Raw genomic sequence first — 17,019 nt, 5'->3', positions numbered from 1 at the left:
CTTTTACAAAAATATTTAAAACAATTCTGGCAACTATAATACCGTATATACCTACAACTGTATGAACCTCTGCGTTACAAATTTCAACATGAACCACCACTGACACCCTATGCATTCATTCTTTAATAGATGCTAGAAATACCCTAATGGTGCTGGCTGTACTATGACATTATTGTCTGTCCCTTCTGGGCTCGATGAGCTAAATTCTCAGCAGTCTGCTGTATAGACTGGTAGGAGTGTGTGAATATGTTCTTCTTCAGTCATTTCGGTCAAAAGCAGTTTAAGAAACTCCCCATTATTGACTATCATATGAGAGATTCCGCCCACTCTACTACCCCCATGACCCTTTTCCTTAACACACCACATAAATCCTTTGCAGTGAATGGCTCTTAAAGGTCAAGAGAAGCAACTGCATTGAAAATTATTAATGTGTCCCATTACCACAGTCATCTTGTATCAAGGTGCACACACTGCTTTCAAAATCCTGCATTTGTCAGTTCTAGGGGATAACTCTGGGTCTCTTACTCCATATAGAGCATAAAAAGTCAACTTGGCCACTGTTAAAAAATAACATTCATATATATATATATATATATATATATATATATATATATATATATATATATATATATATATATACAGTATATATACACACACACACACAGTTTAATCATAGTTCTTATTTTCTGTCACCACACAGACTACAGATGACATTGTTTCCTCTGCGGAGTGCTCCAGCGATGATGAGGACCTTGATGAGTGTGACACAGGTCATCCAGGTGGGATAGGTTGGTTTACTTTTGCTTGCTTTGTTTTATTTTATTTTAATTTGCAGCAAAGCATATTATCCTTAAAGCATCAGCTCCCATGGACCCACATATTAAGTGTATATATATATATATACACACACACACACACACACACACACATTATATATATGCGATACTTCAAATAAATCAAACTGTTATATACTTCTGGTCTAGCAATTGATGAATTTTAAACACATTATAAATTGTAATTATTGTATGTGCTCCTCTGGGGGTTCCTTTTCAAGGGTGCATTACAAATTTAAAGTAGGATAATGAACTGTTAACAGTTTTAATCCCACTTATTGGTGTGCAAACATATAATAAAGCTACACTTGTCCATGGGATTCATAAAGTGGTTAACATGATAATATATTGATACTAATTTTGTTCTCTCAGCATTGCAATGAGAGCTAAACATCTTTAAGCACACAAAGTACAAAATTAGTATTAAACGGTATTATGTTTTCTGCACTGATGCTTCAAAATGTATCGTATTTGAAGATTTTTTTTGCCATGTGGTATTGACTTGCATTTTTGACCGAAGATACATTTTGAAATTTTTTTTTTTAAATTAATTTTTTTATTGCTTTTGGCAAAATTATGATGCGATATCTAGCAGGATAACTGCAATTGATCTAGTTACTGTTGTAAGTTTTTTAAAGGCTTGTCTTAAGTTAAACATTTTAATAGAGAACAGATATCATCGAATTTCTGTGTACAAAGTTTTTTTATATTTTTTTTGTTCGTAGAATTTAAGGTAAAAGTGTAACATTACTGTTCATTTTGAAATGAAAATATGAAGTGTATAATGTATAGACAAATATAGGTTTTAAATGCTTACTCTGAGATTACACTTTTTTTGGCAGAACTTGGGTTCTTTTAGGCTGATGTAGTTATTAACAACTGAGCATCCAATCAAGTCACTATAAGGTATTGAAAATGGGCTTTTTATTTCCTGTCATCTGATTGGCTAATGCCCTTGGCAGGGTAACTTGACATTAACTTTCAATAGATGACCAGGAAATAAAAAGTACCGGCATAAATGCCTTTTCACCTGGACAGATATCCTTGAGCCACCTAATGTTCAAGTTTTAAACCACAAAACTCTTTTTTTTCGTAACAGTTGCCCATTTTCTAAGCGCAATAAGACCCTCCTTGGTGGGCGGTATTGGGAAATACCGGGCCTTCCTGGGGCTATACACCCTTGGGCGGTCTGGTCTTATTGCATACTTAAATGATTAAGCACCACATAGATCTAACAAAGTAATCCTAGCTACAGTATGTCACTTTATAAAGGATAAACCTTTTGTAAATGTAAACACAAAATGCATTATTATAAGGTGTTTATCTTGACCTAGCTTCAAAGGTGGTACTGTAATAGAGAAATGTAAAAACATTTTGCAAGAGTACAATGAGCAATTGATTTTGACTCATTTATAAGCATATTTAAACAGTTTTAATAATAAACAGTTTTACTAAGTTTTCAAGGAAAGTTTATGTAAGGTTATCAATGGTAAGTATGAGGTGGTAGAGCTTTTTCTACAACGTTTATTGAAGCGTAAGCATGGTAAATAACTAAACTGATGTGGGTCACTTGTTAGCTGGCTAGCAGCTCGAAAGTAGGTTTCTAAACTTTGACTTGCAGTAACATGATTGGTTGCTTGTAAGAGTTCTGGTTGCGATTACCTGGAAGTGAAATGCCAACCCCGAGTTCTTCCAAATAAAGGTTTTGGGTAAGATACTATTTAAAAATAAGTTAAATTTATGTCCTAATGCCCCCTGAGTTATATATAATATAAAAAAGACAGATATCAACAGGCCCCTATCATCCAATCACACGTTTACACAGAAATTCATGCCCTCATTCTAACCCCAGCATCAGCTGACGTGGACAGTTGCATGATATGTTGTTTCTTTGGTAAAGCACGAGTGGGATTTTTCTTTTTTTTTTTTTACTTTTTAGTTTTCTGAGTTTCATTTTTAAGTTGATATCCTCATCTGCCAGTTAGCCAAAATGATACATTTCTGTCGTTTCACCTCATCTTGTGCCGCATGAATTTTTTGGTGGTTAAGAAACATTTTTTTTCCCTTTTACTTTATTTAAAACATTCCCATTTTTGATTAACAAAGCAAATAAAGGCAACAAAATCTTTTCTTGCCATCACTTTTTTGCCTCACGTGGGCTACCCCAATCTGTCTGAAGAAAGTTGTGTGTGAAAGAATGATTTTTTTCTCCTTTCCTCTTCCCCTTTCCACTCTTTCAAGCCGTTCTGCATATCATTTTTTTTTTTATGCAGATGGCATAAAAAGAATTTTATTGCCACAAAGTATATCTGTTTTTCTATTTTATTTGTTGATCTTAAAGTCATTTGTAGCATGCAATAGTTGTAGCTGATTAACTAACTAAAATCAAGTTCAAAGTGACCTCCATTTACAATGCACGGGCTTTGCTGCGACCATTGTGTGTGTACCTCATAGCTACGCATTTAGGCTAACCCAGCCAGCCTGTAGTGTTTAGTTCAGTAACGTCTTAGAAGTAGCAGTAAAAAACTGCTGCTGCAGCAATGTCTGTACGTCTGTCCATGTCTTGCAGTGTACTGTTCTTGTGTTGTCATGTGATTCTGTTCTCTGTTTGTAAAACTCTGTTCTATTTCCCCTTGCCCCTAAAGGAATTCCATAAAAGGGCAATATCTGAACCCTCATTAACATTTAAGCATTTAGCAATAACAGGTATCAAGGAACATGAACCTGGCACTTGTGCAGTACAGACTTTTCATTTTGGTTTTATTAAGAAATAAAGTGTATCCTCTCTCCATGGTCTACATTAATTACGGAGGAAACAGACTCCTTTTAGCAAGAGGGTATCATGATGGCTTGTTACATATGTGCATGACTAAAAAAACAAACAGTTTATGAGATTTTTTGTTTTCTTTCAGGGTGTTCTATATGCAACCTAATGTATCATAACAAATAACAGGAAGATAATAATAGATAGCAGGCAGTGTATTATAATACTGTATAATTCCTTCATTCAAGGTGATCTGGTGGAGAAATAAGATAACAAGAGATAGCTTGGTTTATTAATTCCTTAACAGATCCCTGAGATGGAATTACAGCATTAAACACACACACACACACATATAGATAGATAGATAGATAGATAGATAGATAGATAGATAGATAGATAGATAGATATAATAATGATATATATTTTAAACTTCAGATTCATATTTAAAATAATGTTGTTACATAGCAGGGGGAGAAATATCTATTTCAATTATTAGAGATACTAGTGTTTATAAATTTGTAAATATATGACACACCATTAAATCTTAAGTTATGGCTAGCCTTTACGTGAGGAGTCCTGAGCATGTTAATATCTGATTTTAAAATGATTATTAAAGAAGCACAATTTCAGATTTAACATGCCAGTGAGAAAGTAAATATGTCTCACCTTTCATTTCAGTTGAAATGGAGAAAAGTAATAACAGACTCAAATCATATCCGTTTGTTCTCTCAGGTTTCATTTTTATCACCTATAATGAAATCATCAGAAAGAAATGAGTAACATCAACCCCTGAGGCCAAACCTTGCAGTAATTGCCTAGAACCAGATACAAATATTGCTTTGATTACAATCAGATATAACCAAGTGTTATATACAAAGCTGTTTCTTTTAACAAGACAGATCTGAACAGAAGCAGGTGATCTGTAAATTACCTAGGAAAGTAATCATTGGACAGTTTTTATGTTGAATGTGTTCTATTTTTTTATTTAAATCCATCCTTACTGTTTATAAAATTATACTTTATACTAAACCAGTTACATAAAAAAATCAAAATCGGCTGTATGCCGTGCAGATTTGTTCTATATTAAAATAGACAAGACAACAACAGATACTCTAAAGAAAAGTGAAGCCTAAACAGATTAAACAGCCAGTAAATCTACCTATTAGAGTGTTCTCTCAAATAAAATGAATGGTTTCCATGTTGCAAGAGTTGGTTTGTAAGCACTGTTTATAAAGGTCTCTCAATATAAGATGTTGTCATCCCTCTCTGGACTCACTGTCATATTTGAACAAATCTTAATACAGTTCAGGGTTTTTTAGCCGACACGTCTAGTTTGCTAAGATATGATATTTTCAGCCAGCTTTAAACTCTTTATCATAGAAACGTCATTGTTGTGCAGCAAATTGACTGCCAAAAACGGTTTCACTGTGATAGCTAAAAATGTCAATAAAAAAAGCCTGGGGAGTTTCTGAAATAAATAAATCAAAAAGAGATATCTCAACCATGTCTACTAAGATAGAAACGATGTACAGAGCTAGATGTAAAAAAAAAAAAAAAAAGATCTGTTTATGACATACTGCGGGAGCCAATTAAGGATCATTCTCATTTTTATATGAGAATATATACAAGTGCCCTGCCATCGCCAGCTCTGCAAACATGAGCCAATGGACAGCATGACAGGTTCTGTAGAGGCTGGGCTACAGCAGGCCCATGGCCCAGCAGAAACCCCTGCTCACCCATGCAAATGACCAGTGCAGAAAACACTGCCTTTTTATTATCTTACTTACAAAATCGTAAAATGTTGAAAATAGTGAATTAGTAAAGGGTCATTATACTGTGAAGTATAATACATGACAATTTACTGACAATTTGAATGGGCTATCCGTCAATTGTTAAATCATGAAATAATGGTAACGAGCACTGGATAGAAGGTATACCTGTGCAGTGCTCTGGCTTTTCTGTATCGTTATTGCTGTGTTACCTGTTTGACAATGTGGGCAATAATCCTTACACTATCAGTGCACAAGAGCGGACATTTTGAAAAAAGCTTTGAAACATACTTTAAAGTTATAAGTATATAAGTATACAAACACACATCATTATCTCACAGCTAAGTCATTGTTAGAATCAACTGCCTTTCTTTTTACAAATAAATTGATATTTTCAGCTGGGCCATGGCATATTAGATTGATACAACGCTTCCATTGAGGTGCCTTAAAATAACTTTTTATCCCCGTATGCATCACCTTCATCATCAAAGCAATCTAATTTCAGACAGCCGGACACATTGCTGAGAAGTAAATGTATCAAGTACTGTAAATACAAATTTCCTCAATCTCATGTTGTCTCTGGTGCTGTCTGTTTCAATCTATGTTAGCAAATATGTCAGACGTGTTTTACTCTGTTACACTCTGTTTAAATGCTAGATTTTAAATGTTGCCCTTTTAAAATCTGTTAAATACTTCCCTTTTCCGTTAAATAAATATTATGAACTTGACAGTCAGCTTGCAAATAAAACTGATACATACAAACATATTGGACAGACAGACAAAAGACTTGCTATGAAAATGTAGGGGGTTTAGAGTTGCACTTCAATGAGTCAAAGGTATATTTTGTGAGAGGTTAATTGGGCTTTAGGAAGTACCGATCCATATGGAGCATTACATTTAATTAATCATAGTACCAAGAATAACACTGCATTACAATAAAATCATAGATTATTAACATTGAATACAATTTCGCAAATCACTTTTCAAAAGGTTAGCTCTTAATGGGCTGTTATAATGAGCTCCTGATTTCAAAGACCACAGTGTTCTATTCCCTCTAGCGAGAGTAATAAGAATATACTTTTCATTAGGTTGTTCATGGGGTATAGAATCACTGGGTCACATGTATTAAATGAATTCCTTAAATACAAGAAAGCTGAAAATAAAAGTTTTACTTAACAAAGAAGCAATAATAGATATAAAGTCAACTATCACACAACACATGTACTCGTATAACTTCATTCAGTAACCAACTGTAGATGACACTAAAGGTTATTATTTCACATGCAGTGGGTACAAGTAAAGCTGGCATCCAATGTTCTGTCTCAAGCACCTGCCTTTGTGATGCTTTTGTGGAAACTATGTTTAAATTACACTATGCAAAAGGATTTAATGTGCTTCCTGGTTAACAGTAAATTACCTATTAAGGAATGCACATGTTTACATGGTAGGTTTTATAATGCATGCCGTACAGCTTAAACAAAATGAACTACTTTGTTTTTCCATGAATCTGCTCCTGTGATGTACATACAGTACATAGTTTAAAATATGCGCAGTTCTTGGTTTTTTTGTTTTTTATGACTGCATGGAGTGATTTTTAAAAAGCTGCATTATGTTTATACACATTTCTCAGTGGGGTGTATAGCCACCTGGTAATCAAAGAGACAAAGCTGAACTGCACAAGTGCCACAGTTCCAATAGCAGGTAATAATACAGTATATTGCTAATGGCAAGATTAGGTTATGTAAAGAACTGTATACCAGTTCCAACCATCTTAAAGCCTTATGCCATTTTGTGGAATTCTCCAAATGACCCTCTTATGCTGTTAAACCAACGACTGTGGATTCATGACAAAATGGTTTGTATCTATTGTTACTAGCTAAAATAATATTGCCTATGAAGATTTTTAGTTGTCTTGGAAGAAAAGCAATGGAAGATAAGCACTGCGTAGGATTTTCAGAACATGGGTATTAACCCAGAATAATGAATGGAAGCTGTTTGTGTTCCTTGTTGATCCATTAAGGCAACTAAAATACTAAAACAATACAGTTTACTACTGTAGTTTACTGTTACATCATTAGAATTCCCTTGCCGTTTGGATCTGCAGCCATTGGTAAAACTGCTCTCCTGACCTTTAACCTATCTCCAACCTGCTAATCTCCTCCTTACCCTAGCTTGCTGTACTGTTCTACTTTCCCTAAATGCAACTTACTTTGCGCATGCATTAACATCTGCAGTAAAAATAAATAACCCATTTCCAGCCAATTTCTTCTATCTCTCTTTGACGTACATCCAGACTGCACGCCTGTTACATGTTTAAAAGTACTAAAAAAAATTAATTAAAAAAAATTATATTGTCCTTCAAACACATAAAGGGGTTGACAATAGCCTAAACACTGTCCCTCTTACTGTGTCTGTTGTAGTGTGTGCATCTGGTTGTTCATCTATGATAGTGTGTGGAAAACTAAAATTGCTTTGTTCTTTCTTCCCTTGGGAAAATTGTTTTTGTAGTACATATTTTTTTGTTGTTCTTTTTATTAATTGCTGATCTATTTGGTTTTGTTCAAAATTTGCAACAAAAAAGCTATAACAAATTAAATGTGAAGATTCTTTTTCATTCTATATATATATCTTTTCTTTTTTTTTTCTTTTTGAATTTGGAACGACTTCAGTACGTGACATGCAGGCCAGTGTAATGGAAATGATCGATTGTTCAGAAAGGAGAGAAAAAAAAACCAAACACCTTTAACCATTGGGTAGATTCAAATTTGTAGATGCATTGATATTCTATGTGAAGCAATAATATTTTACTGTTGGCCTGCATCACTGTAAGGGAAGCAGTTCCAGAACTGAAATGAGCTTTTTATTTTTCTATTGATTTTTTTAGTTTGATTAAGACTGTATTAATGAATGATTAAACTGCATGTGGAAGAAGTTGCAGTTTAGGGTTTGTGAGATTGTCAGTGTTAGAGTTATGTTCTTTTTTGTAGATGGGCATGTATATGCTCATTGTTTGTATATCCCCATCCCTTCCTTACAGCCAAAAGCTCTAATGCTGCCAGACCGCTTCGTACCGCCCTTACATGGACATGGCAACTGACTTACACATTCACCCCCATCATTCTCATTTCCTATGTAGTAAACTCATAGGTCCAGACCTTTTCATGTTTTCCTCCTCTTCTTTAGCAGTGTTAAAATATGTACAGTCATCCGTTCCTTTAAAAAAATTATAAACAAAGCAAAAACTTTAATTAATTAAAACACTTATTAGAATGTAGATATTTAAAAACAACAAAATTAAGTTGTACATGTACAGTTTTTTTTTTTTAATACTTGAGTTATTTAAAAAAAGAGAATAATGGTGCAGTTTATTTTTCATGTTATGTGGTGTGGATGTATGTGTTGTTGCCTCCCTGTATCATCTTGTCAAAAAAAAAAATCAAACTAAAATATAACAATTGCTAAAGTAAACTTTGCAAAATATAACAATACTTGTCCGAGAACATTCTTACACAACTTTCTTTTGTAAATTTTTTTCTTCATGCCAAAATCATGCGGGCAATTTGTTGATGTAAGTTGACAAAAATTATGTGGTATGCTTTCCTTCTTCGATAACTTTTTTTGTAGGCTGTTATAATTTTGAAAGCTGATTTATATATATATTTTTACAGTGGTTTGTAGTGTTTTGATAAATCTTTATTTTTTTGTTTGTAGTGTAATTTACTGAGCCTTTTTAATTTGTATTACTTGTTGTGTTTTTAGTAGTTTGTGAATGTTTGTAATGTAATGTTTGCTGTAACGCTGTTATATGCCCTTTATATATCTAATGTTTTATTTATTTTTTTATTGTATGGTTGCATTTTATTTATTTTATTAATTTTGTTTTATATATGGGAGGTTTCCAACTCTATCACCAGCCATCTTGGCTGAGGGTTTTACCAACTTGAAGGACATCTTGATAATCTAGGACAGTGTATGTAAAGAGAATGGTGCATTTATAAGCCTAGGTTTTGTAACCATGAATAGGAATATTAATATTGAAATTAAGTATCATTAACTCTTTCATCATTAACTTTACAGAAAGTCTACCCTAGGGTAAATAATTAAATAGTTTAAGGGTTTTATACTGTACAAAAAATAATAATACAAATGTAAGGTGGGGTAAAAAGATATTAAACTATATTATATTCGATAGAATGAGTGAAATGACCGCAGCACTCCATGCCTGTTCATGGAGTATTCTGTTTATGGAAAATAAAGTATGTTTAAAACTAAACTAAACAGATGGATTTAGAAAAATACTTTTTTTAGATTAGGGTCTGCAGCAGCATACTTTGTTACAATGCAATCCGACCAGTAATACCGTCGGAGGATATGAATTAATGCATGATTGATTCAAATATTAAATCTGGTCAAATAAAACTAATGTTATTATACATTTTTATTGGCTTATAAATATGTTATTAAATATGAATTACCAGTGAATATACAACAAAATGTGCCCCGTGAAATTCAGCATGACCCCACAGATCTGTTTTGATTCCAAAACTAATTAATTTATGTGGCGTACAACTGGATACAAATTAACTGTCAAATCTTAGTTGAACTTTAAAATATAACATTTTCTTCTTAGAACCCAAGGTCAAATTTACCCAACGTATTTAAAACTTTTTCCACTGATAGATTTTAACCCCTAAGATTTTTGCAAACCTGTTAATTGCAGAATACTGACACCTCAAGCCAAAGCCACTCTAAGTAGAATCTAACCAGGGTTACAACACCACATCCACTATCTGGGAATAACTGTTGATAACGTCTAAACTACAAATAAAACAGCAGACAGAAAGTACTTTCTGTACTCTGATTAATTTAAAACTGTAATTAAAAGTAAGAAAAAAGCATATGGCTTAAGATAAGATGGTAGAATGTATTTCCTTTTTCCAGAGTAGTCACTTAAAAAGAATAGACAGTGCCATGACTGCTTCAAGATTTTATAGGCAATGATTTTTTTGTACAACAGGATATGGTTGCTTTTTAATTAGAAGTGTTAACAGAAGAGTACTTACACTGTCCTGGTTTTCAGTTGTCATTCCTGCTATTTTTTCTGTGACAGTCAAAAGAAAAGCCTGATGAGTGATACTTGGAAAGGCCCCTCTCACTATAAATTTGATGTGGTCACTGGGTAGGAGGGATGAAACTTTACCCATTACCCATAATAGAGCCTTTAAATTTAATTTATTTTAATGTATTATTATTAATTTTATATATATATATATATATATATATATATATATATACAGTGCCTTGCGAAAGTATTCGGCCCCCTTGAACTTTGCGACCTTTTGCCACATTTCAGGCTTCAAACATAAAGATATGAAACTGTAATTTTTTGTGAAGAATCAACAACAAGTGGGACACAATCATGAAGTGGAACGAAATTTATTGGATATTTCAAACTTTTTTAACAAATAAAAAACTGAAAAATGGGGCGTGCAAAATTATTCAGCCCCCTTAAGTTAATACTTTGTAGCGCCACCTTTTGCTGCGATTACAGCTGTAAGTCGCTTGGGGTATGTCTCTATCAGTTTTGCACATCGAGAGACTGAAATTTTTGCCCATTCCTCCTTGCAAAACAGCTCGAGCTCAGTGAGGTTGGATGGAGAGCATTTGTGAACAGCAGTTTTCAGTTCTTTCCACAGATTCTCGATTGGATTCAGGTCTGGACTTTGACTTGGCCATTCTAACACCTGGATATGTTTATTTGTGAACCATTCCATTGTAGATTTTGCTTTATGTTTTGGATCATTGTCTTGTTGGAAGACAAATCTCCGTCCCAGTCTCAGGTCTTTTGCAGACTCCATCAGGTTTTCTTCCAGAATGGTCCTGTATTTGGCTCCATCCATCTTCCCATCAATTTTAACCATCTTCCCTGTCCCTGCTGAAGAAAAGCAGGCCCAAACCATGATGCTGCCACCACCATGTTTGACAGTGGGGATGGTGTGTTCAGGGTGATGAGCTGTGTTGCTTTTACGCCAAACATAACGTTTTGCATTGTTGCCAAAAAGTTCGATTTTGGTTTCATCTGACCAGAGCACCTTCTTCCACATGTTTGGTGTGTCTCCCAGGTGGCTTGTGGCAAACTGTAAACGACACTTTTTATGGATATCTTTAAGAAATGGCTTTCTTCTTGCCACTCTTCCATAAAGGCCAGATTTGTGCAGTATACGACTGATTGTTGTCCTATGGACAGAGTCTCCCACCTCAGCTGTAGATCTCTGCAGTTCATCCAGAGTGATCATGGGCCTCTTGGCTGCATCTCTGATCAGTCTTCTCCTTGTATGAGCTGAAAGTTTAGAGGGACGGCCAGGTCTTGGTAGATTTGCAGTGGTCTGATACTCCTTCCATTTCAATATTATCGCTTGCACAGTGCTCCTTGGGATGTTTAAAGCTTGGGAAATCTTTTTGTATCCAAATCCGGCTTTAAACTTCTCCACAACAGTATCTCGGACCTGCCTGGTGTGTTCCTTGTTCTTCATGATGCTCTCTGCGCTTTAAACGGACCTCTGAGACTATCACAGTGCAGATGCATTTATACGGAGACTTGATTACACACAGGTGGATTCTATTTATCATCATTAGTCATTTAGGTCAACATTGGATCATTCAGAGATCCTCACTGAACTTCTGGAGAGAGTTTGCTGCACTGAAAGTAAAGGGGCTGAATAATTTTGCACGCCCAATTTTTCAGTTTTTTATTTGTTAAAAAAGTTTGAAATATCCAATAAATTTCGTTCCACTTCATGATTGTGTCCCACTTGTTGTTGATTCTTCACAAAAAATTACAGTTTCATATCTTTATGTTTGAAGCCTGAAATGTGGCAAAAGGTCGCAAAGTTCAAGGGGGCCGAATACTTTCGCAAGGCACTGTATATATATATATATATATATATATATATACAAATTGTATTTTGTTGTTATTTAAAATCTGTACAAATCAGAAATGCAAACAGTGTTCTAACACTTGTTTTTATTTTTTAATCCCAGGAGGTGAATTAGTAATCCCTGTACTTGTAGAAGATCCCTTAGAAATCCCTCCTATAGCTACTCGTGCACCCTTCATCACCCTCCCCCCTACCTTTCGCCCCCTCCTTACCATTATTGAGACCACCAAAGATTCCCTGTCCATGACCTCTGAGGCGGGGTTACCTTGCTTGTCGGACCAAGGCAGCGATGATTGTGATGATGATGGCTTGGTGATATCTGGGTATGGCTCAGGGGAAGCTTTTGACTCTAACCTGCCCCCTACTGATGATGAAGATTTTTACACCACCTTCTCCCTGGTAACAGATAAGATCATGTCTACGTCGGCCTTTGAAGGTGGCTACAAAGCACAAGCGCCCAAGTGGGAGTCCAAGGACTTTAGACCTAACAAAGCCTTCGAATCTGGTAGGACTACTACCACGTCTTTGTCCCCTGAGCTGATCCGCACCACAACTTCTTCCACGCCCGAAATGGTACCCAAATTGCCAGCAGGCAAAATGAATAACCGAGAGCTTAAGCCCCAGCCAGACATAGTGTTGCTTCCATTGCCCACTGCCTATGAGCTAGACAGCACAAAGCTAAGGAGCCCATTAATAACCTCCCCAATGTTCCGTAATGTACCCACAGCAAACCCCACGGAGCCAGGCATCAAACGGGTTCCGGGGGCCTCAGAGGTGGTTCGTGAATCTAGCAGCACCACTGGAATGGTCGTCGGAATAGTTGCTGCAGCTGCTTTGTGCATCTTAATTCTCCTCTATGCCATGTATAAATACAGAAACAGGGACGAAGGATCTTACCAGGTTGATGAAACTAGAAATTACATAAGCAATTCAGCACAGACAAATGGCGCTGTTTTGAAGGAGAAACAGCAAAGTGCAAAAAGTAGCAACAAGAAACAGAAAAACAAGGACAAAGAATATTATGTGTAAAAATAGAAAAAATATAAAGAGGACTATATTAAATCAACATATCGGAAGTTGCAATTTTAAAGAAGAAAAAAAAACTCCAAGCAACGCAAGGAGAAAGTGAACTATATTGTAATATAAAGCACACTTACTATTGTAAGCATACGAAGATGGCTACTAGCAACATTAGTGACCTTATTCTTCAGTCTGGTCGAAGAAGTTATCAGTGTAGAATACTTCACAGCTACATCATCCCAAGTGACTTTTAGAGATCTGTGATCCTTGACGTAAACTTTGTTTTTTGTAACCCTGTAACAATATTTTGGCCATTTCGAGCATGTATGCAACATGTAGTGCTGGCAACTTTTTAAGAATGGGTCTAAAAAAAAATTAAATAAATAAGGATCATCTAAAAAAGGGACTATTGCCATAAAAATGACAAATTTGTATTGTTTCTACATTATAAAGTGTTGTGTCTTATCATTTTTGCTGTTTGCAAAAACACTGTATTAAATGAAACAAAAACACGGACAGATCGTTCTTGATCTACTGGCCTTGTTATTTAATTGTACAACTAACATTGTAATTGAGAACCTATGGTAGGTAGAGAGCAGCTGTCAAGTTAAGAATTTGTTCTCAAGTTTCAGTAAAGTATCTGATTGTAGTGCATGCCATCAAATGCTATGTGGTGTTCGACTTCGGCTGAAAAAAAATCTAACAGGCCAAAAGATTCATGATCAAAGTTGCATACCTCTGTTTTTTTATTTTAGAAGACAAAAGAAATCACATATACATTCTGTCAATCAGTACAGTATATCTTTTACAGCCTTTGATGCTGTGATCCATTCCCTCTCTTCTCTTTTTTAATAAGCTGCTGTGACTCTTGTGATGTCTGATGGAAGGCTGGTACTAGTACTATAACACTGTTAAGGATGTTAAAACAGAAATAAATCTAATGTGAAAGTGTGCATTTTATCTGTTGTCACAGTCAACTGTGTCAAGCAACAAATTTGTTTACATATTTTATTACATTATTGCTGTTGTACTTTGTAGGTAGATTACTGTACATAACATTTAAGTTGGATTATTTATTTTGTATTTTACTGTACAGACTGATCATTTGATTTATCAGTGTATTTCATGAGGATATTCAAAACTGTAATCTGATTATAAAGAAAGATTTTGGAGCAACACAAAATATACATATTTTGAAAAGAGAGGAAAAAAACTTGTTAGGTTAGAAATCTAATCTTTCTCGGTGATGTTTCTAAGTCGCATGAATATTTGACTCCTGGAAGTTGTCAATCAAATACAAAATGCCCTTCTTAATTGTATCGAGGCTTTCTTGTTATCAATTATTTTTGTGTTATTTTTTTATTTCAATGTGAACAAAAAACACAAAATAAAAACAGATTCTAAAAGTATTAAAGCACGATCCAGGCTATCTAATGAAAATAATATGATTATACAGCGGTGTCTTGTTACAGATTGCTGTTATGGAGTCTTGCGAAATGACTTCTTGCTTCTTTTTTTCTTTTCTGTGTTATCTTTTTTTGTGTGTATTCTTATTTTCAAAGACTTTTGGATCAATATGTGCAGACTGTATGTGGGCTTCTAACGTTATTTTTTTTAACCAAATTTGAGTTAATGTGAATATTAATTTTAATTTACTGTGTTGTTACTGATTTAATTCATTCATCTTTTTATTTATTTGGCATCTATGTTCGAGGATATGCTTAGCAATAAAATATTATTCCCAAAGTTGTGAATGTTACACTTTGATACATTTATTTATAACACTACAGGCTGATGTTCACCATTTTCTCCTTTTCTCAAGTGTTACAGAACTAGCAGTATACAACTGAACTAGCAGTTTATAATACTGAACAAACCAGGGCTCCTAGAATCAATGTATTTGATATATAGAGTGCTACAGAACGCAATGTAGTGTTTACAACAAGCACATTCCTTTACTGTGTCTTGTGTTGTATGTATAGCAGTGCTGATATACTGTATTTTTCAATATAGTCACAGGTATTATTTTATTTTATGTACACCATAAATCACCTAGAACCAAAATAATGTCATGTTTACCGACAGTGCTTGTGAATAGATAAAGATTGTCCGTGTATCCTGTCCCTGTATTTAGATGAATGGTCCCTTCTGCAACAACACTGATAGTCTATATTGGAAATGCAATGAGTAGGGCTAGGAAATTCACAAGCACTGCCGAGAATTATTTGTTACATAGCATGTTGTGTTCCGTTTAATTCCTTAGCTGGCTTGTGACCAAGGATATGTGAATACAAATATCCAAAACAATCCTGATTAGTTTAAAGAAAGGTATCGCTGTGATATGTTGGATACAGAAAATGTAAAGTAATGCATTTGTTGTTAACACTATAGTGTTCTTTGACCTTTGAGTAAGGCTTTGTAACATTAACAATTAAAAAGTGACAATTTAGCACATTAAACCAGACTTTATTTAAATGCAGTTAAAGATTTGTATATAGGGTCTTGAAAGAGTAGGCCCACACATTGTATTTTCATGACATTTGTAATTGCTTTCTTGTATCGTTGTTTTTGTTTCCATTTTTGTTTTATGTCTTGCAAACTGGTCTTTTTCTTCATCTATATTTCCACACATGAAGATCAAAAGTAACAAAAAACTTAGAATATAACCAAACAGGATGACAGTATGACCACCATAAAAATGCTATTTCCATGCTACCGGAACTTAAAATTGAATGTCCATTAAATAAGATAATCAAGATGATCAGCCAATATATTAAAAGAAACAAATAGTAACCACTGTTTCAGAACCTCAGCCTTTTTGCTGGCTGCCTTGGGCAAAAGCTCAACGCCTTTCCAAAGTGAAAAATATGATCAGTTTAGCAAGCAAAGAACACCCCTCAGACAGATTACATTGAATTCCAAATATATAGGGTTATATTCATATAACATATCGCAGATTTCAGCACTATGCCAGTATGTACTGCAATAGATCATCTTTAACCACCCTACTCTCAATGCTGCACTTCTGCCATTTCTCCACAGTCTGCTTCAAGAGGTTACCTGAAGGAATGTAGAGATTGAAAACACACAAGTGACAGGAAAAGAAGCAATTGGTTACTGAGAAAGAGAGCCCAAAGCATGAGTTTAATCGCTGCTTTTTATATGACACACATGGCTGCAAAGTCTCTGCCTTCCTTTATGTGATCCCTTAAAGTATAATGTGGGGACATATATTTGAGCAATGAAATATATGTGTGGAGTGATCAGTAAAACATCTTTGTTAATTTTAAATATGAGCATGTGTACAGAAACTTTGATATATTAGGTAAGAATCATTTTGTGAAATCCACGTACTATAAGCAATTAATGGACAAATGACACAAATGTTATTGCCTGTAATTTTCCAGATCAGACGATGAAGGAGGATATTGCCCAGTATTCAGAAACTAGGAGATGCATTTTCCTCATTACTGAAGACATAAGAAACTAACCTTATCAATAGTGCTGCTATCACAATTGAAACGTTTAAGAAGAGCCTTGTAAAGAAAACGAAAACAGGTACATAGACACATGTTTTAGACTTGCCTTTATCCAAGCATTACACTGACGAAAGCATGAGCCAAAACATGTGATTGTAATGGAATGTTTTTAAAGTTATGGACGGTGGATTTTTCTTGTTTGTGGTGAGTTTGATG

At 34.7% G+C, this 17,019-nt stretch overlaps 1 protein-coding gene across 42 annotated transcripts in view; it reads left to right on the top strand.

Moving 5' to 3' along the window:
* The window catches only part of LOC117421848 (neurexin-3), a 295,839-nt gene extending 280,769 nt beyond the window's left edge, over positions 1-15,070 (top strand). For 18 of the 42 annotated variants that reach the window (XM_058987774.1, XM_058987795.1, XM_058987762.1 and 15 more), the window contains 2 exons: positions 701-788; positions 12,408-15,070. In XM_058987774.1, the coding sequence (XP_058843757.1) occupies positions 701-788; positions 12,408-13,333 (1,014 nt within the window). In that variant the 3' untranslated portion in view covers positions 13,334-15,070. Of the gene's footprint in view, positions 1-700; positions 789-8,403; positions 8,808-12,407 lie in introns of those variants that run through there. The other 24 variants (XM_058987789.1, XM_058987794.1, XM_058987787.1 and 21 more) reach the window with 7 other exon arrangements.
* The last annotated feature ends 1,949 nt before the right edge of the window (positions 15,071-17,019 follow it).

This window comes from Acipenser ruthenus, chromosome 15 (assembly GCF_902713425.1).
Source record: "Acipenser ruthenus chromosome 15, fAciRut3.2 maternal haplotype, whole genome shotgun sequence".
In the NCBI taxonomy this organism is placed as follows: domain Eukaryota; kingdom Metazoa; phylum Chordata; class Actinopteri; order Acipenseriformes; family Acipenseridae; genus Acipenser; species Acipenser ruthenus.
This window is presented reverse-complemented; position numbering and strand designations above follow the sequence as displayed.